The sequence below is a fragment of the Vulpes lagopus genome, chromosome 11 (assembly GCF_018345385.1).
Source record: "Vulpes lagopus strain Blue_001 chromosome 11, ASM1834538v1, whole genome shotgun sequence".
Taxonomy (NCBI): domain Eukaryota; kingdom Metazoa; phylum Chordata; class Mammalia; order Carnivora; family Canidae; genus Vulpes; species Vulpes lagopus.
Genome location: NC_054834.1, coordinates 67,959,270 through 67,983,878, shown reverse-complemented (window position 1 = coordinate 67,983,878; position 24,609 = coordinate 67,959,270). Strand labels below are relative to the sequence as shown.

General features: G+C 61.0%; 2 protein-coding genes across 3 annotated transcripts in view; one reads left to right on the top strand and one right to left on the bottom strand.

Moving 5' to 3' along the window:
- Nucleotides 1-5,285, top strand: part of TSPAN18 (tetraspanin 18) — a 186,758-nt gene extending 181,473 nt beyond the window's left edge. For both annotated transcript variants that reach the window (XM_041773562.1, XM_041773561.1), the window contains exon 11: nucleotides 2,082-5,285. In XM_041773562.1, coding sequence (XP_041629496.1) covers nucleotides 2,082-2,129 — 48 coding nt within the window. In that variant the 3' untranslated portion in view covers nucleotides 2,130-5,285. The remainder of the gene's footprint in view (nucleotides 1-2,081) is intronic.
- Nucleotides 5,213-21,541, bottom strand: TP53I11 (tumor protein p53 inducible protein 11). The gene is made up of 8 exons (XM_041773564.1): nucleotides 21,348-21,541; nucleotides 11,333-11,406; nucleotides 10,454-10,613; nucleotides 9,823-9,881; nucleotides 9,534-9,582; nucleotides 9,053-9,149; nucleotides 8,051-8,152; nucleotides 5,213-7,615 (listed from the first exon to the last, which is right to left on the bottom strand). The coding sequence occupies exons 3-8, from the start codon at nucleotides 10,580-10,582 to the stop codon at nucleotides 7,482-7,484; spliced, it is 570 nt and encodes a 189-aa protein (XP_041629498.1). The 5' UTR covers nucleotides 10,583-10,613; nucleotides 11,333-11,406; nucleotides 21,348-21,541; the 3' UTR covers nucleotides 5,213-7,481.
- Between the last annotated feature and the right edge of the window lie 3,068 nt (nucleotides 21,542-24,609).

The window sequence follows — 24,609 nt, the reverse complement described above, 5'->3', positions numbered from 1 at the left end:
AAGGTCCCCACGTCTGCGGCTCCCCAGAAGCAAGGCACACACGGGGTCTCGGAGAGATCCCCTATGGCCTGCATCCCCCCTAGCCTAGCTCTGTCTCCGCATCCTAAATCCAGGACCAAGTGGGTCGGTCCCCCACTGCGGGGACTGCGGGATGGTAAGCCTGGCTGGGTCTGTCTGTTGTTGCCCGAGTCACTGTTGGACTCTGGGCTCCTCTGAGCAAGTCTCCAGCAGGGAGTGGACACCCCCAATCTTCCTCCCACTGTCCCCCACCCCTGTTCCTCTCTGGGGAATCTTCCCTCAAGGTCCAGAGTGACTCTTGTCAGAGGATCAACACCGCTGCCTTGATGGGAGGGGCTGCAGCTTGTGCTTCTAGGTCAGGCCCTTTCTCTGGGGGAGGTTCGGGGCCTGGGGGGTCCTGTCGACCTCACCAGGGCGGTCTCCATAAACCCCCTCTTCCCTGGACCACGGAGCCCCTCAAAGGGAAGGCAGCTGCAGGCTCTCGCCGCCGCCACCAGGTGGCGCTACAGCCGAGGGGCGCCGCCGCCCTTCCTTCTCCCGCCCTCCTCCCGGGTTCAAACCCGCTCCTCCCCAGTTTGGATTGACCGCGTAGCCCAGGCCTGAGCAGCTCCAGGAAGGGACCCCTCCCGGCCTCGGCCAGGCAGCCGAGCCTCAGCCTCCCCCTCCTCCTTGGGGGGCCTCCCGGGTGCCTGGCAAACGTGGCTTTGCTCAGCTCCTCAGGGCGTCCTACAGCTCCCCGGGGGAGCAGGTCTTTGTGGACACTACGGGGGAGAGGGAGGGGTCGTTTATTCACTCATCCAGCAAGCATAGATTGAGCGCCTACTGTATGCCAGCACCGTTCCCAGTGAAGAAGGTCTCTGGCGGAGACCTTGGACCCGATGCTCGAGAAACACACACCCCAGGGCAGGGATGCGGAATCGCAGGCTGTGCCCCCCCACCCCCCCACCCCCCGCCCCACGCAGGAAGAACACGGGCTTTTCCAGTCTAACTCCCAGCTCTGCCTCTGGGCACACGGTGCCTCTGAGCCATAGGTGACCTCTCGGTGAAATGGTGCTACTACCCCGCTCCCCGGCTTTGGGGCTCCTGGGTGTTGAGAGGATGGCAGGGGATGGGGCTCCAAGCCTGGCAGGTGGTCCTGGGGCTTATCGGACATCGTCTGTGTTCTCCGTGTGCTGCCCTCACCCCCAGCCCCCCAGCCGGCAGCGACCCCAATAGGAACCAGAACCCTGGTCCCGGAAAGGGACCTCTGCTTATCTCCATCCCAGCCTCGCCTACCTGCACCCCACTTCCCCGACCCGAGATCCGGCCCTGAGCTTCCAGGCTGGGGCCTGTGTCATGGGCCACTTGCAAGGAGACCCCTGCTCGTGGGGGACTCAGCCCTTCTGGTCAGAGGGCTAACCCTGCATCCAGGTCTCTGCCTGCCCCACCACCCCAGAGCCCCGGTTAGGTGCTCAGGAATTGTGCTCTCAACTCTGCGAAGGGCTACATCTCCCCTGCCGGTTAATAACGATGCTGGTAACTTCTTCCTACAGCTACTGTCCAGCATCATTGCCTTATACTGCCATCCTACTCCCCCCCACCCCCGTGAGCTAGACGGGGGAGCGCGCAGGACTTTCGAGCTCTGGCTGCGGGGTCACAGTGCCCAGACGCAAACCCCAGCCCCCAGCTCCCCCACTTGCAGCCGTGTCACCTGAGGGCGGTTGCATCACCTCTCTGTGTCCTGCCTCCTGCCCTGTCACAGGTTTCCGCAAACACATATAAAGCTGTGCAGGGCACACAGCGAGCCCCCAGTCCGTGCACAGGCCCAGAGAAGGGACACATGTGGCCCAATGTGGCTGCTGGCAAACAAGGGAGCTGGATTTGAACCCATGTCCCAAGGCCTCTTCTTTCCATGACTACCCTTGCCCCTGGGGACTGTCAGGAAGCCCTCCTCCTGCAGCCTGCTGTGCACCGGAGCCGCCTCCCTGCCCCACAGCCGCCGACGTCCCATCCCGTGGGGGTGACACCGCCCTGTGCGGGGCTGGGAGCCCAGCCTGACAGGCCAACATCTGCTTTCCCCGCAGCTCTTCGCCATGATCTTCGCCATGTGTCTCTTCCGGGGCATTCAGTAGAGGGCAGGGCCTGCAGCCTGACGCCTCACCCGCCGCCACTGCCCAGCACCCAGCGCCCTCCCCGCCCCCGTGCCCCTGCCCTCAGCCCCAGGGAAGGACGTGAGCTCACGACGAGTGGCCAGGAGACGGGGCGGAGGCAAATAGCTATTTTTTTAACAAAACAAAATGAAGAAGAAAACACAGACTGATGTACCCCACCTGGACTCCCGGTGGGTGCCATTGGCGCCCTGCCGAGGCCCCGGCGCCCGCACCCAGGGAGCAACAGAGACCCAAGGATCCCCAGGGCCAGGCTCCCTCCTCGATCCCACCAGCCCCCGGCAGCCCCGGGCCTGGGCCCTCTCCTCAGCTCGGGGGGCCAAGAAAGTGCGGATTTAGCCAACAAGGAGGCAAAAGCAGCTTTCAGAGGTCTACGGAACCCGGGGGCCCCCAGGACACTCGGTCACCACGTCCTTAGGAACTTGGAACCTGTGCTCAACCCCTGGGCCTCTGAGGATAGAGTTGCCCCTGCCTCAGGTGGGGCCCAAGGGTGGGCTGCTCAGACACTAGATCTAAGAATGGCCCAGCTGGCGGTGTCCTTGCTTCCCTCCTCTGTTGGATCAAATAATCTGGAAAGCCCAGAGAGGGGCAGTTTCTCATTCACAGTCACACAGCACATGCATGACAATTCTGAGCAAGAACCCGGTCGTCCCTCGGCTGCCTGTCACCCCTCGCAGGGCTCTGTAGGTCCCAGCACATCTGCTGCTCACACCGCTCCCTGGCCTCGGCATCCTGGTTTCCCAAGGAGGGAGAGAGAGCAAGCTGGTCAAGAACTCCCCAGCTCCACAGCTAAGAAAATTCTGGACTGGTCCCGCCTGCTTCCCTCCTACCCCCCCATACACACACACACACACACACACTTTCTAAGCTCCCCAGGGATACACACACACACACACACACACGCACATACACTACAGTCCCTTTTCCACACACCACCCACCTCTTCCCACAAGCCTGACCCCTTTCCTGTTTTCCATCAACTCTGTGGCTCCCAGGGCTGAATGAACCCCCAAGACCATCTGGTTCTCCTCTCCCCACCCAGAACTGAGGCTTGGATGTCTTCCACAAGATCTCTGCCAAGACTTTGCCACCCTCTTCTTGCATACCTCCAAGGATGGGGAGCTTACTACCTCCCGAGACAGACTTGAGTCTTTGGACTGCTTTGACTTTTTAGCATCAGCTCAGTGCACATGAGAGTCCTCTGTTTTCCTCTGGTTCCATCCGTGGCATCCCATTTGCTCTCTCTCCTTCCCAAAGGGTTGAGACCACACGTTGCCTTCCCCGAGCCCCATTTTCTCCAGGCTCAAGAGCTCCAAGACATCTCATTTCTGCTGCGACAAGGTTTCTAGTCCCTTTGCTGTCCATTGCATGCTTCTGAGTGTTTCTTCTGAGCTCAGGCAGGGAGAGGTTGTCCCCTAAACTCACAACCCACAATCAGTCCCTCACACACGGGCCTTACATTCTACATCAGTGTTGCAAGATGCCTCGACTCCAGTGAATGAGGAATGATTGCCAGGGGGCTGTTCACAGAATCTGGGGTTTGGCCTGGGGCCTGGGGCCAGATGGACGGTGAAATCCCCATTGGTGGTGTCTGCCAGACAATTTAGGCTCGATTAGTGATGTCTGCCAGAGGCACGGCAGTGGGAGGAGCAGCATGAGCCCATTCTGAATCCTAGGCCCTGTGTCCCCTTCCAGCCTCCCTCCAGCCTGCCGGCCACTGGGAGACCCGGAGCTGTGGCCTGCGGCCCCGTGCTTCCCTGCTCGGCCACCCGCCCCTGTAGAGATGTAGCCCTGAGCTCTGTGCCTGCTGTAAAGATTCGATTTGACCCATGCCATCCTTCTGCTACCCCCCACCCCACCCCAGTCCCAGTCCCCCCTTCTGGCCACCAAGCTGGGGCTTTCCATATTGTCCCTGGAACAGCCTACCTGCCCTGGCAACTCCATACAAGCCGCCACGAACTCCCTGGCGACGGGGCATCCCCAGGACCCAGTGTGCCCTGCAGCTGGTCTCCCAGCCCAGCCTGAGCAGGACCTCCGGCTTGCTCCTCCAGACCCACCCGCCCGCCCACATGCTTAGCTCCAGCTTCCCGGCAGAGGCATGTGGCTGGTCTGAGGTTGACAAAAATAAACAAAAACAGCTGGCCTGGCGGGACTCAGGGTCTGACTGGGCAGCTGTGTGGCTCCCGTCCAGGGGCATCCCAGGCTTCGGGGGCCCATCGGGTCCCCTACCAGCCAGGAGAACCTGGAGCCTTCAAGGTAAGAAGGGCCTAATATCTGGCATCCTGCGTGTCCCCCCCCACTCCCACCCCCCTGCAGGGCCCTGTAAGAATCAGTGGGAGGAAGGGCAGGTCCCAGAGGAACATCTGGCTGAGGCAGGCTCAAGGGTAGGTGTGAGCCTCATCCCCAAGGGCTTTCCAAAAAGGTGCCATGGAGCCCTGAATCCACCTCTAGCACTGATCTAGGCCGGTAGCTGCCTGCAGCCATTCTGACTCATGAAAATAAAGCCCAGGCCCAGTGGGGCTTGACCCTCTCCCAGGCACTGAGATCTAACTGGGCTGGTTCAGATACAGCCCCTGCGAGGTGCTGGGGGCAGTCACTCAGCTGCTGGGCCAGGGGGCTGTGGGGGTAGGGACACCTCTTTGCGGGAACTTCTCCCAGCCTGCTCACAGGGCAGGGGCCAGGGCTGACCCCACACTGCTGGCCACACACCCACACCCTGGGCCGAAAGCCAGCTTCCTGCTCCAGAGCTACTGCCTTGTAGGAAGCAGCAGCCACCTGAGCAGTCCGGAGGCTCCCTCGTCTCTCTGGCCTTTCCATGCCCGAGGGGACCCCAAACCAGCCAAGGCCCCGGCAGCCCTACCCCATCTCCCCGAAGCCCCTCCTTCCCTTCCCCCATGGATCCTGTGTCAAAAGTCTATTTTGAAAACTGTAAATGTTCCTTGCGGTAGATAGCAGAGCTAATTTATCATGTTTATTTCCCGTGACCCCCCCCTTTTTATATTCTATATCAAGAGGAGTTTTTGTAATATAAAACAGGACACCCACACTGATGGTTTTGCACTGGTTTTTGTGACTGTTTCTTACAAAAAGAAGGAACAAAGAATAAATAGTGACTGTGAAGAAAGGTGGTCTTGCTTGGGGTGAGGGTGGAGGGGGTGCAGGGATGACGTGAGAAGTGGGCAGAGGGTGCTGGGCTCTGGGGATGAGGGTAGAAGGTGATGGGCGGGGGAGAGGGTGGGAGGAGTCTTCCCAAACCTTCAGGATGGAGAGCTGGGCCTTCTTCAGGAGACATGTGGATGCCCCTCCCTGTTGTCACTGCCTCCTTCACAGCAATGGCTCGTGGCCTTCATTCCCCGCCAGCCCGGCCAGGTCCCCAGACTACGTCTGCTTGCCAGGCCCCCTCCCTCTGGGCCCACCTCCGATGGCTGAGCAAGCAGCACGGAACGTCACGACAGCGCCATGCCAGCGCTCACTACCCTCACTACCACCCAAGGGGCAAGGCCGGGCGGCCCTCCCACCTCCCCAGCCCACCCCAGTCCACTCCCGCCAGGGGTGAGACTGCTTGGCTCCAGCAAGTGCCTCACCCAGAGCCCGACTGCTAAGCCCACACTTCCTACTTCCCTGCCAGCCACCCAGGGGCACTAGCCCACCATGCCCACCGGTGACTAGGACAAACCACCCATCACCCATCAGATGAGCAGCAGGCCTTTTTAAAGGCCTGGATCAGATGGACAGGAGGCCGGCCACCAACCCCAACTCCCAAAGGCAGTGGTGGGTGCCCCGCCTGGCCAGGGCTTGTCAGCAAGCAGCTGGATTCTGGGGGGAGGCACAGACAGAAGAGGCAGGGGTCGGGGGTCAGGACAGAGCCCAGCCTTTCCCTGGTGAGCAGGTTCCCTTCTGCTCAGCCGGTCACCAGCGGCACAGCCGTGGGCACCCGACCCACTGGGCCTCTCTCCTCAGCTGTGCAACAGCAGCGAGACCACTGCTCTGCCGGGCACCAAGCATGTGGCTGTGGGGACAGCCGGCCCCATGTGGGCAAGGTTCCCTCAGGACCATCTGTCTCACACCGCTGACCACACTACTCCTAGGTGAGAATCGAGGGTACGGCCCGGGCTGTCTTTCTCCATGCCTGTCGCCAGGAGGGCCACCACTCCGGGTGTGCCTACTTGTGTCCTGGAGGGAAGGGACCTGGGGAGGGACAGCTATGGGGGCGCACAGGCGGGGGGTCTGCAGCTCTGAGGGAGCCGCTTCTTCGCCTCCTCCAGGGCACTCGCGGTGGGGGACACGAGAAGTGGCCTGCCGAAATATCTCTATTTATTTCTCCTGCTGAGTTTGAAGGGCACCCAGTCCTACCCCACCAGGTCTTGAGGGCTGCACCCCAGGGAGAGGGTGAGGGTAGGCGAGGGAGCAGAGCCAAGCAGACAGCAGACCCTGAAGGACAAGGGACAAGGAAATGCCATTGCTTCTCCTTCCTCATCTCAAACCCCACAGGGGCCTCCATAGGGTGCTTTCTGCACTCACTGCCAGGGCCAGCCTGTGGTGAGGCTGCTGGCGGCCTCTGGACCCAGGCCAGCGGGGGGACCCGAGGAGCCCCGGGGGCTGGAGCAGCCTCAAGCAAGGCCCTGGGAGACAGCCCGTGGTGGCCGGGCTTGGGGGCCGGGCCCAGGCTCTGGCTACAGGTGGCCCACCTCACAGACAGGCTGCAAAGGGAGTTGCCAGCTCAAAGACAGCCATCCCCCCCCTTCCCCCGTCAGCCCCGTGGCTAGGCCGTGGGAAAGGCAAGGATGTGCGCTTAGGGGCAGGGGGCAGCTCCGGCAGCTGGGGAGGGCCCACACTGAGGAGTCTGGGGTCGAGTTCTCAGGTTTTCCAGGCGTACACAGAAGCCACGTTCAGCTGTGTGGGCACTAGATCGGTTGGGGGTGCAGGGAGGGCAGGGGGGCGGTGCACACCTCTCCCAAACGAAAGAAGGGCCTCCTGGCAGAAGCAGCAGGAGCCTCGCCTCAGCCTAAGACCCTATGACTCAAGCTCTTCCGTAGGCATCTATCCAGGGGATCCAGAGGCCAAGAGACCCGAGAAAAGGAGGCGGTACTGCGTGAGGTGAAGAACAGAGGTCCCAAGGCCCTGTCCCTCCCCAAACCTGAAAGTCCAGGAGATCACAGCATTTGGGGGTGCTCAGGAGGAAAGGAAGGTGGTCAGCCGCGCCTGCCTGGGGCAGGCCTGGCGCAGGGCAGGGTCCTTCCTGCCTTCCAGGAGCCAGAGGGAATCCGGGGCCCGGGGACCTCCCTGCCCCACAGGGGCCCCTGGCCCAGCGAGTGGCTAGACTTTCTTGGGTTTCCGGCCGACTTGGTAATAGTAGTAAACGCTGATGGCTACAAAAAGGAGGCGGCTGGCCAGGAGCAGCAGGATTCCCAAGGACACGAGGCCCGTCTCGGCTAGCGTGGCAGTGACCACTGTGGGAGAAAGACGGGGAGGGGACAGAGGTCAGAGGAGGGGCGGGCCTCACCCCCAACCCTGGAAGACATGCTGAGCTGGGGGCTCCCGCCGGACGCATCTGTTCTGCTGTCCCCCATGTGGCAGGTACCGGGGTGAGGGTGAGCGTGTGGGCAAGACTGGGTGTGCGCTGGGTACACCAGCGAGCAATGGGTTACAGGAAGCTGCAGGTGCACGTGCGTGGCCGAGGCTGTGGAGATGCATGCATGTGCAATCAAGAAGATACGGGCAGGTATTAGGAGTGTGAGCACAGGTGTGCAGACCTACAGGCACGCGAGGCCACTTGAGTCCCTCCCCCGCAGACAGACTTTCATCACTTCCTGGAAACCAAGCTGCCCTGCCCGCGCCTCCCCCTCCATCAGCCTCCCTGTCTCACTGCCCACCTCAAGACTCACCCAAGAACTGGACCCCAAAGTAACAGGCTTCAGTGAGCAGAGTCCATCGGATGATAACCTTCTCAGCCGTGTAGAGAGCGTTCCACATAATCAGGGAGATGCCTGGGGTGGGGGGCCAAAGAGCAAACTGGGGGCAGGGAGCTTGGGCCTGGAGAAAGATCCCAGACCTCCACATTCCCCTGTCCACTCATACCCCCCCAATGAAAACCGTCCATCATCTGTCCTAACCCCATAGCCCCAGCTGTCCCACTGTCTGGGTGGAGTGCTTGAAGCCACACCAATCTCCACCAGTGCCTGTCCCACCAGTACTGGGGCAAACCCTTGAAGGATCTGCACAAGTGCCATCGGCACAAGGCTGGGGAGACGGTACAAAGGCATAGAAGCCTTCTGAAATGGGGGGCTGGACATCATGAGACGTGGCTGGAGTCCAGAGCCCACAGTGGGAAATGGAGGAGGTAAGTCTGGGAAGGTAGGCTGGATCCACCCCATAAACCCCCCCGGAAAGCCAGGTGGAGGGGCTGGGCCTTTATTCTGCAGGAAAATGGGAGCCATAGAGTGTTTGGGAGAAGAGGAGGGACACTACCCGTGCTAGCCTTTAAGAGCTGTTAAGTCAGCTGCCCACCAGGCGCAGGGTGTGACTCAAATCAGAGAGGAAATGGCATGGCTCAAGAGAGGCCCAGGGGTGGGAGGGGTTTTGCAGACACTGTTGATTTTGCCTCCTCCTCTAGGCTGAGGCCCTGGAGGGCAGGGCCCGAGCCCCATTCATCTCTGTAGCCCAGTGACCCAGGGGGGTGTCGATGGCAGAGACGTAGCCCAGTCCACTGGGTGCATTCCAGCAGCGGCCACAAGATGGCAGCACACCCCCAGGGAGATGGACTCATCCCCAAGGGGGGGTGTGGAAGGGGAGCCCCTGCACAAAGAAGGGCTTCCCCATGCTTCTCTTGGTCCCGGTTGGTCCCCAGCTGCTCATCACGACCCCCAGTCTGCCCTGGCAATACTCACTGAGGAGAGCACCGCCGTAGAGGCGGATGGGGGTCTTGCTGGTCACCTGGGCTCCATCAAAGACTGCATCGTAGAGCTGGTCAGGGAAAGCGAGGGCCTGCAGGCATCGGGTGGGAAGTTCAGGGTAAAGTTGGAGGGGGTCACTGTTGAAACCTCCCACGGACATCTTCCTTCCCCCAGAAGCAGGGCAGAAGCCCCTGGGGCAGTCCAACATCAGAATCTTGATTACCTGTCGCCCTCCCCCAACCCCGGACTCCCCTGTGCCAGGACCGAAGGCTCTAGGTTCCCAGGGGCAAGGAGTCAGGGACGTGCACCATGGGATCTAGGATGCTCCAGAGCATGCAGGGTATGGGTGGGAATGAGCGTCAGGAGCTGGGACTGGACAGATAGGGCGTCAGCACGATGACCACACGGATAGAGGCAGCAGGGACCCCAGGACAGGGAGCCAGACCCAGGGCCCAGAGGTGGGGTGGGGCCTCACCATGATGGCAATGCCGGAGAAGAGCACAGCAGAAGCAAACTGCCAGACCCTGGGGACACGTGGAGAGAAAGGTCACGGTCAGGGCCCCCCACTGCCACCTCCAGGCCCCAGGGGACCCTCCCCTCTCCAGCCACGGTGTCCAGGGATGGCTGGTAAAAGGCAGAGGGCATGAGATAGGAGGGAGGGAATCACAGGCACGAGGACACCAGGGCAGAGCGGACGAGGCGGGGCCTCATGCAGCACCCCTGCCATAACCCCGCACCCACCCAAACTCCCACTCCATGCTCACCTCAGCCCCAAGGGCTCCCGAACAGCAAACTTGATTTCGTTGCCCAAGACCTGGCTGATCTGTGGACCAAGAGGAGTCAGGGGCAGGCCCAGGCCATTCACTCCCCTCCCGAGCCCCCTGGCATGCCCAGGGATCCACCTGGGGCCTTCTGCTTAGCCAAAAGGTCATCCAGGCTAGAAAGGTCACACCGAGGCCACCCCCCTCTGCCCCTTCATGACACCAGAGCTGACGGGAAACTGAAAATATGCTGAGGAAAGATAAAAGCACTGGGCACGGGCTTAAAGCCTGGCTCTGCCACTTACTGGCAGGGCCTTGTGCAAGTCCTTGACCTCACTGAGCCTCAGTTTCCTTATTGATGCAATGGGTTAATAACTATCTCCCAGAACTAGCAGGATTAATAATACTTATAAAGCAATTGGTGTAATAACGAGCACGTAATAAGCATGAAATTCATTCTAACGATCTGTCTTCATTTTTGTTATTATTCCCCTGACATCTCCATTAAGTTCCTAGAAAACCGCGAGCTGAGTCCTGGAGCGCTTGAAGCTCTGCAGGCTGCAGCTACTCTTCTCCCACACGCAGGCCGGCCCGCCTCCCCGGGGGGTGGCCAGCTTGAGGTCCCTCGGCCCACCTTGGAGCGGTGCACCTCCCCGTCGTCATCCTCCCCGCCCACGCCAAGGATCTTGCGGGTCTTCAGGCGGCTCACGAGGTCCGTCTGGCTGTGCTTCTTCATGAGAGGTGGGGGCTGCTTGGCTGCCATCTCGTCCTGGAGCCTGGCGTCTGCAGAGGGGCTGAGGGGAGACACCAGCCTCAGCCACAGCTCCCCAGCTTCCACACCTCAGGGCCTGCCGGACCTGCACCCGGGGCCTGAGGTCTGGAGAGATCTGGGGGCCCAGCCTTCGTACTCAGCTCCTTAACCACCCGGCCATTTGGCGAAAGAGGCAAGTCTCTCCCCTTCCTGGCCTCAGCTTCCTCATCTCTAAAATGGGTGGAGGAGGGTGTCCCTAAAGCTCTTCCAGCTCTGTGAGCCCATCTGGCCTACAAGAACACGGCAGACCCCAGGAACCAGGCTGGACAGAGCCTTCCAGATGGCCCCGGAGGGGTCTGTGGGCCGAGGTGGAGACCACATCCAAAGCTCCTGGAGGCGGGGGCAAACGAGCACCAGCCAGTCTTGCCAGAAGAAAGAAGACGTGCCCAAGTCCTGGGGTCCAGCAACCCCCACTGATCCTCTGCCCAGATAATCCCTCCATCCAGCAAGCCCTCCCTCCCTGTCTCGCAGACAACATCCTTCAAACCTGCCAGGACCGAATGAAGGGGGAGGGGGATGGCCCCAGGACCCAGTGAAGTCAGGAAAGTGGGCAGAAGCTCTGTGCCCCTTCCTGCCAGGGGCACCCACGACCGGCCTCTTCTCCACCCTGTGTCTGCTCACAAGCCTCTACACCCCCCCAATCCCCAGCCACACACACCCCCACCCCCCAGCTCCACCTTGGGCCAGGTCTTGAGCACCTACTGTGTGCCAGGCTCTGGTGTGGGAGACACAGAGATGAGCTGACTGCTGGTCCTCGCCTTCGATCACCACAACAGCTGTACAAAGGAGACAGAAGTATAGACCCCAGTAAGGCAAAGGTTTCCAGAAGCTGGCCGGGGCGGCGGGGGGGGGGGGGGGGGGGCACACTGGGCTCCTCTATCACACCCCCACCCTAGCATGCAGTGGGAACTATTTACACCCACCCTACAGATGAGGAAACCAAGCTCAACAAAGTTCAACAGAGACGGGGTTGAGTAACTCCATACCTCCCACCCCACCACATGCCCTATTCCAGCACCCCATTCTCCAGAAGCCCACAGCCACCCGCCAGCAAGTCGGGAAAACTACCCTCATGTGCAGACGAGCTTCAGAAATCGCCTGCCCCTCTGCTGGGCTTGCTGGACCTCCCCGCCCAGGCCTGAGCCGGTCCCAGTCTGGCTTGCCGCCTTAGGGGCGCGTGGCCCCAGCCAAGCCTCACCCTCCAAGTCCTGATCAGGGCGGCCAGAGGCAGAGACGTCACCTCTGGTTTTCTAGCCTCCCTGTGTCTTAAAATAACATAAAGCACCCCGACAAATAATCAGGACCGAGACTCAGACTTCGGGGAACCTGGACAATGTGGCTTTAGACTTGGGTAGAACAGGGAAGTAGGCACACAAGTCAGTCTCAGTGGTCTCCAGGGAGCGATGTCCAGCCCCCTGGCCTTGGCTCATCATCTATGAAACAGGGGTAGCTCTGCTGACCCCTCCCCACACCCAGCCCCCAGGGGAGGGGTACAGAGGTGGCCGGTGGTGGCCATAAAAGCAGCTCCAATGCCTGAGACCCGTCTGATGGGGAGGCAGCCAGCCCCATCGGAGAAGGCAGGGTCATTAAACCTTGCCCCCCCAGGGCCCAGCCGCTGTCCCCACACCTCAGCACTTGCCACCAGCTCCTGTGACTCCAGAGAGAGGCGACAATCAGCCTGGCGCCCCTCCCACTGCCAGAAAGACCGGCCTGAGACGGCCCACGACAGCTGGCCAGCCACCCCCGGTCGCTGCCTGGGCTGGCCCCCCTCGCCGGGCCTCAGCAAGGGAAACATCGGGTAGCCCGGCCCTCACCCTTCTTCCTCTTCCGGCCTCCCCCTCTGGCCTTTCATTTTTTAATTTACATACTGCAGAACTAACATTTTTGTTGTTGTTTGCAGTTCCACGAACTCTTAGCACACGTGTAGATGCAGAGAAATACCACCTGCAGATGGGGACAGCTGCCCCGGCCGTACCCTCCCCTCCCCTCCCCTCCCCTCCCCACTGATCTGTTGGCCATCGCTCTGGCTTGGGGTTTTTTCAAACGTGCTCTATGCACAGAATCATATAGACTAGACCCCCTGGAGACCGCTTCTTCCATGCAGCCTAACGATAAATGCCTCGGAGATTCACCCAAGCCGCTGGGCACGTCCCCTGCCCGTTCCTCTTCATGGCAGAGTCATGTTCTGTGGGACAGACGTACCCGGTTGCTGATGCAGCCACTCACTGCGGGACACCTGGGCTGTTTGCGGAGTTTGACAATTAGCCATAGATCTCAGTCCCCTGTCAGAAGGCTGGCACTCAGGCCAAGCCCGCCAGGCCCCGGGCTGTGTCAGTGACCCCCCCTCGGAGCGTGGGCATTGGTGGGGAGGGTCGTCGGGCAGAGGAAGACAGCTGATGTGCTTAGCGGGGATAGGCTTTATCCACAGGGACCACCACCAGGTACCTGGGCTGGTGGGACCTGCTGCGGCCTCCCCCAGAGCCCAGACCCCAGCAAGGAGCTCACCACCCCCAAAGGGCCCTAGGGCCTCCCAGGGAGAGTGCAATCTCCAGGAAGTAGGAGCCCCTGCACCCTGCCTCTGCACCGCTAACTCGTCCTAGGACCCCCTGCACCCTGCCTCTGCACTGCTACCTTCCCCGGGTAGTAGGACCCTCTGCACCCTGCCCCTGCAACCCTAACTCCTCTGGGGAGTAGAAGCCCCTGCACCCTGCCGCTGCACTGCTAACTTCTCCAAGCACTAGGTTCTGTCCCTGCTTCACCCACAGCATGTGCCCCACCCCAGGGGGAGTGTAGGTAGGCCACCTGCAGTTCTCCTATGCACCTGCCGGCCCCTCCACATGTCCTACCCCTGGGCACACCCCCATCCCCAGGATCTGCCCTTGAACTTTCTTCCCCTTCCCACTCCACAGGTGTTTTTCAGTCCTGCCTCATTTTAACCTAAGTGAGGACACAGGACACCTCCCTTGGCTCCACTCCCTGCACCACAGCTGAGCCAGATGCGCATTCGAATCCTGGTTCTCCCCTCTCACCAGCTGCAGGGCTTTGGGCGGCTCGCTGCCGCTCTCACAGCCTCAGTTTCTGCCCCTGTGAAATGGGGTTAATAACACTCACTCTGTGCAAGTGCTGGAGGCTAAGGAGAGGGAACACGGGCGGGGCCTGGGGCCAAGTGCCCAGCCTGCCCACACTCCCACTTCCCTTTCTTCATTCAGCCATTCAGCTGTGCACAATGGAAAAAGCCTGCCTGATAGGGCTGTTGCTTCCTTTCCAGAGCCAGCTGCCTTCTGAAGGGCCCCCAGGGCTCCCCCCCCCCATGCCAGGCTGCCCGAGGCTAAGGGAAGGGGCAGGCAGAGGTGAACCTGCCCAGCCAAGGAGCAGGGATAATGCAGCCCGCGGCCCCCTAGAGCCTGAGCTCATGACCTCTACATTCTGCCCCTGGCTGGCCTCTCTGACCTCGATTCCCAATAAAGCCAGTAAGTCACTATCCTTCTTTTTTTTTTTTTTTTTCTCATGTGTATGTATTTAATAACAGAGTTTCTGTCCTTCTTAATGGTTGTTTTCACTTAGGAACCACTGCCCGCAGGAAGGTCCTCCTCTCCCTCTGCTCCCCCCACCTCGATGCTCCTAGTTCTTCAGGGACTTCCCAGGACACAGCCTCTCCCTCCCTCCCCTGGACTTCCGTGGGTCTCAGCGTGCACAGCCACTGACCACTTCCAGCCCATGCTCGCAGTCACATCACAGGCACTCGGGCTCCCGGTGACCCAGTGACCTGAAAGCAGTGCTGTTATCTTGTCCAAGAAGCTCCCCACTGGACCTCTGCACGAGGTGGGCAGTTGGTCAGCGCAGGTGAATGAGTGAGAGTTGGGCTGCGGGGAGCAGGCCTCCCAGCCCCAGCCAGGACACCCAGGATCACACTCAGTTAGTGCCAGGGCCCCAGGGGAGGCTCTGCTCCAAACACACACTGGACAAGGCAGAAAGCTGAGGCCCAGAGAGGGCAGGCTCGGCCCCGGGCCACATATGAGCTGGTGGCAGAGGAGTCCAGGGAAGGGGCTTTGCAGTCAGGCGGCGCTTGGTTCAAAGGTGACGTCTCCTACCGGCCAGTGGCCTCAGACAAGCGGGTCTAGGATGCTGAAGACATAGGAGAGTGGGTACAAATGCTCTTGGTGAAGGGTCTGGCATGTGGGGTGGCCCAGGAAATGGGGGGGGGGGGTGTCAGGACTGGAGGAGCGCATGCAGTGAGACATCACCATGGCCTCCTCAGATACTTGCAGCCACCACTAGAAGGCAAGCACCCCTAGGTCTTGCTCACTGGGCCTGGGGCAAACTTCCTGGCATGTGAGGAGCTCACCAAATACCTGTCACCAAGTAGTGAGTTGGGGAAGGTGTGGAGAGCCCCCCGCCCCGTACCCGACAGCTGGCCAAGGTCTGACTCCCTGCAGCATGCACCCCCCACGCCCCCACCCGCCCCTCCTTCAAGTGCAGGAACATCTGTGGCCAGCAAGAACATTCCCAAAGAGCTCCGAGTGGCAGCAGCACAGAAGGGGGCACAACCAGACACAGGCCAGGGACAGAGAGGCTCATCGTGGCTGCATAGCCTTAATAATTAGGCAAACTTGAGCTCAAACCTCGACTCTTTCTCTTACTTGTCTGCGACCTCAAGAAAGTTTCCTAACCACTCTGAGCTTCCATTTCTTCCTTTGTGAAACCACAGAACTATTTTTTACCTCACAGGGCTGTGATGAAGGCACTGGGCGAAGGCGGCCGAGGGGCCTGGCACCTGCTGTGTGCTCCATACAGGACAGCAATTAGCGACACTGCTCATGGGGCAGCTGCCAAGGCCCTGCCCTGGCGGCAGATCAGAGGGGGCTGGTCCTAAAGGACCTCTCCCAACCCCCCTGTAGCCTTCCCAGGAAGCCCGGTTTCCATAGAAACAGTCGGACTGCATGGAGACTGTGCCCATGAGGGCTGGCTTAGAAACCTGACCAGCAGTGGGAGTGGGAGGGGGAACGAAGGGGGCCTGGGGCCCAGCACGCCCACCAGCTGCCGAGCCTCCCGGTGATTCAGGGGGGAGTCACTGTCGCTGAGCATCACAGCCACTTCCTTTTCAAACAAGACCTTCTGCTGGAGGGACGGTGCACCTGTCCCTCCCCGTCTGGTAGGAACTGCCCCCAAGAGCACCCACCCCAGGGTTGGAGGCAGGGAACAGGTACTTCCAGACCAGGAATCCTCTGCAGCCCCCACGACAACCCTATGAGAATGGCTGTGTTGTCACCTCCATTCTCCCGATAAAGAAACGAAGGCCCGAGTGACTTATTCAAGCTTCGCAGGGTAAGCGGCTGAGCTGAAATTGGAACCGAGCTGACCGCGCTTTAAATGGATATCCTGAGAAGGGCGGGTGTGTGTGGCAGGGGCAGGGAGCTGGGTGGTGAGCCTAATCTCTGAGAAGAACGAAGCCCTACACCATCTTTCTCCTCACATCGCCCCTTGAAAGTCCCTGGCCGGCTGCCAGCATCTGAACTCCCTCCTTCCTGGGGTCTAGCCTCCCTTGGGTGAAGGCCCGGTGATTCCAGCAGGACCAGGGAAGGGCTGCGGGAGGCCCATTGTTCTCTTATCACATTGGTGCAAAATAGCTGGAAACGGGGTGTGGGCCAGGGCAGTGCCAGGAGAGGGGGCAGCGAGAGAAGGAGCCTCTGGCTGGTCACAGAGAAAGGGAGGCAAGGAGGCCAGGGAGGCTAGAGGGTCCAGAGCCCCAATCATCCACCCCGTGGGTCCCTCCCTGGGGCGGCCCATCAGCTCCGTGGCCGAGGGGCTCCCTAAAGGCCCCCAGCCCAGAGCCCCCAGCCTGAGCCCTCGGGCCGGGTGAATCTCCCATCTCCAGGGCTGTCCTGGAGAGGCGTGGGGTAGGGGGGGAAGGGACCCATGTTGGTTTCTAGCCCTCAGCCTTTGGGCAGATCAACCTTTCAGACCCTCCTCCGTTCCTGCACCGTAAATGGGGGTCGCGATGCCTGACTTGCCAGGTTGGTGGCGGAGTGACAGCGAAACTAGGAAGTCACAGGACACAAAGGGGGCCTGACCGATGCGTTACCAACATCATCACTACTGACGTCATCATAGTGGCTTTGGTCATGTGGGTCACGGCAGGCGAAGGCACAAAGCCAGGGCGAGGCTGCATGCAGCAGAGCTTCCTTGCGGTGTGTCCCTCAAGAGCACGGTTATTCTAAAGGCCGAGCCTGTCTGAGTCAGCCCCGTGTCTCAAGTAGACGGTGAGCCAGTGGAGGGCGGGTGGCATCATCCATCTCTGTGCCCCGAGTCACCAACGGTGGATGCAAGGGGGGCAGGATGACGGGAGAGCTGGCGGGGGGAGGAAGGGGGGAAGCACGATGCGAACCCTGCTGGGGTGACAGATCTTAGACCCTGAGACGAAACTCCTCTGTCGTCGTCTTCAAGAAAGGGCCTCCACGTCCCATTTCCAGGAACCTCCAGGAACGTGGGAGCTGGCAGCGGAGCCCTGAGTCACGCACGGGGACACAGGACAGCCGAGGACACCAGAGATTCTGCTTCCCTGGAGAAAGCAGAGGCCGACTTGGGGACTCGGTCTCCGCATCTGCAAACACCAGGAGTGTGGTCTCTGGGGCCCTCCCGGCTGTGATCTTCAGGATGTGGCTTCTAAATCCACACTCCAGCGGCACAGCTCCGGCAGCCTGGCTGCCCCTGGGGACGCATGATTTATCTGCGAGTTCTCTTTCTTTTTCAAAGATGCCTGATTTGCAGAATGGCAGAGGGAAGCCCAAACTTTCATCACAAAACAAACATCTCCAGAGCCTCAGGGACCAGAAATAAACACTCCCTGCAGTTCTGGAAAGGGTGAGGGAGCAGAGCAGAGCAGACGACAAGGAGGGGACATCCCTGGGCCACCCACCCCCGGCCCACCCCCGGGCCTGAGGCTGCTGTGTGCAAGGGGGATTCAGCCCCCTGAGGGCCATCCGTCGCCCCTCAGCTGTCACCAGAAGGAGGGTCTTCCCTGTCCCCACGGTCACAGAGGGCAGAGCACATGGGGAATTTCTGTCCTTTTCCAGCCGGGAATGGGCCTGCCTCCCCACCAGCCTGGTGACGGCATCAGAGCCCTCAAAGGCAGCTGGTGCTTCCGAGCCCATGAGGCCATGACCATGGGGACAGCCTGGCTTCTGGTCGCCACGGGGCCAGAGCTGTGGTGAGGGGGCAGCAGACACATGCCATTCCCCCCACCTCTCTCCAAACCCCTGAAAGGGGAGAACAAGAGGGGGGCCGGGGTGGGGACTTCCTTGCAGGGATGCTCCGGCATTTGGAGCCAACTTTTCCAGAAGCAAGGGGCGATCTGTCTTCTGGGTGGGCTGGGGGAGGCAGGCAGAAGGGTCCCTGTACTTCTCCCAGGACGCTGTGGGCCAGAACTACAGTCCAGGACTGACCATCTCCCCCAGGGTCTGGGGATCTGGCTCAGGGTCAAAGGAGTAAGTCAGGACTCAAAAGGCCTGTGCTTAAATCCCATTTCTACCATTTATTAGCTGCATGGCCTCGGGCCAGTGATACTGCCTCTCTGGGCCTCAGTTTCCTCACCTGTGAACTAGGTTTAATAAGGACACCTAACACCCACTGATGAGAAGATGCATAAAAACATCTAGAAAGGTACCTGTTTTATAGTGAACGTTCAGTAATAACGCTGCTGTTATTCTCAGACTAGGAGACTCAGCTTCTTTGCCTCAGTTTCTCCCTTGACCATACCAGCTTCAGCCCCTTTCAAGGGGCTACATGTGGATAAGGAATGGAGCGTTTGCAAGGGGCGGCCATAAGAAGGAAATGGAAAGGAAATACGGGTCATTCTGGGTCAGGAGGAAGATGCTGCCCTTAGGCGCTCACGATGAACAGGCAGGGAGAATCCCGGGAGGGGGATGACAGCAGGTGGCAGGGATATGAAACCCCTGAGGTACTAAGCCTGGGTGGCTCCCCTCCCTGTCAGGCCAGGCCTGACCCTGGCAACGATACAAACCAGCATTGCCAATGAGTAGCTGAGATGCAGGGCGAAGTGAAAGCAGTATGGGTCAGGCGTCAGAACGTCAGGCACCCCGCCCTGCCGCTGCCACTGCTGCATGGAACTGACATGCCGTTTCTGAGCATCACTTCCCTCATCTGTGAAAAGGACACGCTTCGTCCCTTTCCAGCCAGCCTTGCCTCCTATCTCTGCCCTACCGCCTCACTCTACCCAAGCCACACTAGCTCCTTACTGTTGATCTCAAGTATGGTGGACACATTCCGGCCTCAGGACCTTTGCACAGGCTGTTCTCTGCAGGATCTTTATTTCCCCAAGCTATCCCCACAGTTTACTCTTTCTTTCTTTTTTTTTTTTTTTTTAAGATTTTATTTATTTATTCATGAGAGAAAGAAAGAGAGAGAGAGAGAGAGGCAGAGACAGGCAGAGGGAGAAGGAGGCTCCATGCTGGGAACTCAACATGGGATTGATCCTGGGTCTCCAGGATCATGTCCTGGGCTGAAGGCGGCATTAAACCGCTGAGCCACCGGGGCTGCCCAGTTTACTCTTTCAAAGCCTTGGCTCCAAAGTCACCTCCTCAGGAAAGCCAACCCCACCCCTGACTTCAACACGCCTGATACTCAACTCCCTCACCCCAACCTCACCTCCCAATACACTATATAAATTATTTGTCCCTCCATCATTTAAGTTCAGCTCCATGACACTTTGTTTGCAGCTGTCTCCCAGGGCCCGGAACTGTGTCTGGCACTTGGCTCACTAAACCACCTTTGGTATAGGGCCCACAAACAATTTGTTCAATCAGCGAAAGAACAGTCTAGAACTATGTATATCCAGGGTCACTGCTCATTTCACTGTTTTCCTACCTTCCCACGGCTAGGGGCAGGCCCTTTCTGGGGGGGGGGGGGCTATTCTAAGATTTGAGGGGGGAGGAGGCAGCTGAGCACAGAGCTGGAGAAGCTACAGCTGGAGCCTGGGGGGCAGGGATCTAGCAGGTGCTGACAGCCATCCGTGGGTGAAGGGCTTTGGGCCTCAGCCCTCCAGTCCAAATTTGGAAGGACTGATTAGACCTACAGCATGTGGGCAGAAAAAAAGAAGCCAGGACAGCTTGCTCCCGGGATAAAGGGGCCAGAGGGGACCTCAGGAATAAGACGGCCCATTTTATAGACGGAAGAGCTGAGACCTGGAGAGTGAGTACACAGTGCCCTATTTCCTAACCCCACAAGAGAAAGCTTTCCTCCTCCCGGGCTGAGTGTGGGGCTCAGCTGGAGGCTTCTGCTAAGGAAAGGACGTGTCCCTTCCCGGGTGTTCCCCTCCCCCCCACCCGCTCTGTGCGCCCCGGTCCTTGGGCTGCAGGAAGAGGGGGTCTGGTCTGCACAGGGTGGTGGCCCCCTTACACGGCCCCCGGAGGCGCAGGTCCGGGGGCGGCCGGGTTGGGCTGGGCATCTGTGCGGCGCCGCGACTCCCATCTCCCCGCAGGGCCGCCCCACCAGGAAAAGTTTGTCTGGAGGAAATCACCCAGGAAGCGCGGGGCGGGGGGGGGGGGGGCGGCCCTGCCGTCGGCGCCGGGCTCCCCGGCCTCCGCCCCGCTCCTGCCCCCGCCCACCTGGCGACGGAGAAGAACCCGCTCCCGGGGCCGCGAGGGGGCGGCGGGAGCGCGGGGCCGGGCGGGGGCGGAGGGCGGAGCGAGGGGACGCCGGGCCAGCGCCGAGCCAGCGGGGCGCGCGGGATGCGCGCGGGGTTCTCGCTGTTCCTCGACAGACCCCGGGCCCGGAGGGGTGCGCGGGCTTTGCCCAGGGCAGGGAGCCCCAGCCCGCGCGGCCCTTTGCTGCCGAGCGCGCGACTTCGGGGGAGCCGGGGCGGGGGGATCGTCTCCACCTGCGCTTCCCCGACCTCCCACCCAACAACTGGGGCTCAGCCGCGGCGGCGGCGGCGGCGGCGGCGGCTTCGGCCTCCCTCCCTCCCCGGCCCGGAGGCCCGGGGTCTCCCCAGGCCGGCTTCGTCTTCCTCCTCCACCGCGCCCTTCATCTCCTAGCTCCGGGCACGCGCCCACTTTCTGAGACCCGGGCTCGGGAGCCGGGCCCCGCGGCGGGGAGCTCCGGGCTGCTGGGCGCCCCCCAACCCCCGCCCCCCGCCCCCCGAACCAGCGGGTCCGGCCCGCGGGAACCCCGCCACGGCGGCCCGCGGCCCTGCGGGGGCGAGGGCACAAGGAGGGGCGCTCGCAAGTTTGTGCCGCGCACTCCTCGGACCGGGAACAATGGCGATGGGGGAGGGGACCCGGCTCCGGCGCGGGGACCGCAGTCCGACCCCGGGCAGGACAGAAACTGCTGTTGCCTCTTCTCCCCTGCTCCCAGGCGGGGGGGGGGGGGGGGGGAGCCAGGGCGAAATAAACAGTCCAACGGCGAGGAGCCAGCGCAGGGGGGCAGCCGGGGGAGAGGGGGAAACCGAGGCACGGCGAAGGGCGGCGAGTGGAGAGCGCCGAGGGAGGCGCCCCGAGGGGCTGCGGGGCTGCGCCGGGGGTGGGGGTGGGGGCGGCGGGGCGCGGGGAGGGGGCCCCGGGGCGTCCGGCTGGCGCGCACGGGGCCCCGGGGTCCCAGGTCCGCCGCGGTCCCGCCGGGCCGGGCTGCGCTGCGCTGCGCAGGCACCGGCCGGCGGCGGGAGGGAGCGCGCGGGGCTCGGGGGCGGCGGGGCCGAACTTACGTTCCTAGCGCAGGCTGGCGCGGGCGCTGCGCGGAGCTGGCGGGCCGGGGACGCCGGGCCCTCGGGACCTCACATCGCGCCGCCCGCGCGGGGCCGGGCCGGGCCGGGCCGGGCAGGGCCGGGCAGGGCAGGGCAGGGCAGGGCAGGGCCGGGCCGGCGGGGCTGCGCGCGGCGTCCTGCGCGGCCGGGGTTTGCCCGAGTCTGGCGGCCCGCGCTGGTCCCTCCTCCCGGTCCCGCGCGCAAGCCAATGGCGCGCCGTCCCCTCCCACGCGCCGGCTGCCTCGCCCCCGAGGGTGGCCGCCGGGCGGGGGCGGGGGGCGGGGTTGGGGCCGCCGGGCGCCGGGGCTCCCCGGCCGAGGCTTTCCCGGGGCCTGCCTGCGGGGGGCGCGCTCACGCCCGGGAGACGCGCTGGAGAATCCCGGCCCAGGGCCCCGCCGCCGGGAAGACTTCCCCTGGCAAGTTCCGAAGACGGCGCCCCTTCGGCGAGACTCTCAACACCCCCACAGGTTGGCACACCACAACCACACCGTCTTAAATATCCTCGGGGTATCCCCTGGGGCCTAGGCCAGTGTCTAAAATGGAAGGGACTGCCTGGGCTGGTAGATACCCAAGTGTGTAGGGAACACAGTGACAACAGTGGTCACCATCTGCTGAGCGCCCGCGCCGTGCCAGGCTCCGTGTGCTCAAGGAGCTGCGAGCACCAACTCCTCTGGTTCTCACACCAGCCCACGAAAGCCGCACGATCAATCCCCCTTTACAGATGATGGTCAGTGACTTTGGATTTGGGCTTTCAGCCTAGACCCACCCTTCTCTCCCCGCCCACCCCCTCCACATACACACACCCGCTTCTTCATCCTCCGCCCTGAAATCTGGTCTCTCCGGGATGTCGGGATGTCGCTGTGAACCGTGCTGTCAACGGCACTAAGATCTTATCCGGGGCTCTTGGACAGGTGGTAGGGGGCACAGTTGTGAGACCTTCTATCTCTGCACATCCTGGGGGAGTGAGGGGGGAGGGTGTGGTTTCGGGGGTCCTGGAGCCTCCCTGGGAACCTGTCTGCCTAAAAGAACCAGGCTCCTGCAAACAAAGCCCCCACCAGCCCTGGGCTCACTCAAACCCCCCGGGACCAGTAATGTGCCTCCCACCCCCAACCCCACCACCCTGCACCCTCCTTCTGAGAAAAAAATGCCCGGCTCTCCTCATCTTTATCTGATGGGAGTGTGGGAGGTGGGGACAGAAAGGCAAGGTTGATGACACGCTCCATTTCACAAGATAAGTAAATAGAGCAGACGGCGGTGAGGTGAGTAGTTGCCCCGGGTCTCCAGCTAGGTGGGCATTTTGACTCCGGGTCCAAGCTCGTTCTCCACCAGTCCCTGAAGGGTTAATCAAGGAGGCTGTGAGCCTAGACCCCCAGGGTTCACATCCTGGCTCAACCATTTGGGGACTGTGGCCTTTACGTCATTAATCTCTAAATTACGTCATTAATCTCTACAGGGCTTGTTGCCTCTGCCTACAAAATGGGGGTGACCCGTAGTAGGAACTGCCTCTGTTTGTTGTGGAGCAGCAGCAGCAGCGAGCACATATTGAGCACTGACTGTTTGCCAAGGAGACTTTCGCTGCCCTCCCCAGAGCTGGGACTGGGCGGGAGAGGCTGTGCCCTTTACGCGGAAGTAAACGAACAGTACCTGGCTCACAGAGGGCCCTCTCGGTGACTCTGAGCCGTCCTGATTAGCAAGGAAACGACTCAGTGGCCCACAGGGCCACCATCCCCACTTCCAGCCAAAGCACTCTTGTCCCTGACGGCTGATAACGAATGGGTAAGTGAATGAATGAATGGCTACAACCACAGATCAGGAGTGCTTCTAAGTGTGTTGGGTGAAGCACAGACCCAGGATCCACCGGACTCGAGGCTCCAGAATAGTCTTTCCAACAACCCAGTCTCAGCTCGCTGCCTCAGCAGAGCTGGCTCAAGCTGGGAGGCTGGATTCATTTGTTGCCTCTTCTGTCTTCCCAGCATGCAGGGCTCTGGGTTGCTGCGGGGAGGCCCTGGCCTCGCTAGTGTGCACTGTCACCTTTGATCACCCTCCTTGACATGGAGACATTGCCAGTGCTGCCCCTGGAGTGACCACTGTATACACCCAAGAGCCTGACCTTACATAGGAGGGACTCTGTAACAATCACCCCAAGATCTCCAACATGGAAGGTGCTGCCTTCGCAGTGGTGAGCACCCTGTCGCTAGCAGCATGCAAAGAGAAGCCAGGGAAGAGCCAATGAGGGGGGCTAGAGGAGGGACCGATCTACACCTTGGGTGGCATAGGATGTGGATAACCTTTGAGTCCTGCATGTCTTCTGTGTTCTCTCTGTCTCCCAAGTCCATCAGTGGGGAGCCCGGGAGCACAGGCTGTCCCCCCATCCTCATGAAGGAGGTAGTCTCGTCTGGGCCCTTCCTGTGTGCCAGGCAAGGTGCTGGGTGCTGGCACCCCAGTGGCAAACAGGACCCAGTCCCTGTCCTTGGGGAGCTCACAGCCACAGGGAGAGAGATGAACACACAGCAGCTGTGGAGACAGCTCACGTCAACAGGCAAAGGGCTGATGGGGGGAGCAGGGGGAGAAGGAGAGGGAAGAGCTATCCACTCCCCCCAACCCCGCCCACCCCAGCATCCACACTCCCTAAGTGCCCTTAGAAGCTCTTGCTCTCTTCCTTCCTATAGTTTTCTAAAGTGATGGGCATCTAGTTCAGGAGCATTCCTTAGACTGCCATTCTGCTCTTAACTTCTCTGTACCTCATCCTTTCACTGGACATAAAAAAGTTCACCTTGCTGGGCTGTCCTGAGACAGAAAACTGGCATCCGTCGAGTGCTAAGCAAGAACACGGCCCAGCTGGGCAAGAACAGGTGCTCGCACCTGCTGACCATGAGCTGTCACCATTATTTGCAGCTCAAGAGAAGGAGCATTAGCAGAGAGGATGAGATAAGGGGGCTGGGGTCCCGGCTCCACTCCTAACTAGCTGTGTGACCCTCTGCTGCACCTGAGAAATGGAAATATAAAAACACCTGCCTCCAGGAGCTCATCAGTGTCACGGGAGAGATTAGATGAGAAAGATTTGCAAGCTGGAAATGCTCATTCTGATTACTATCATGCTTCCTGGGATTCTCTTTGTGAAATTGTCCCTCAGAGCCCCAGGAGGGAGGAGTGGGGTGGGTGTGGAGGTGGAGACTGGGAGGGGGTCACTCCCCTCCAGATCCCCCTCAGCGGGGGCGGCAGC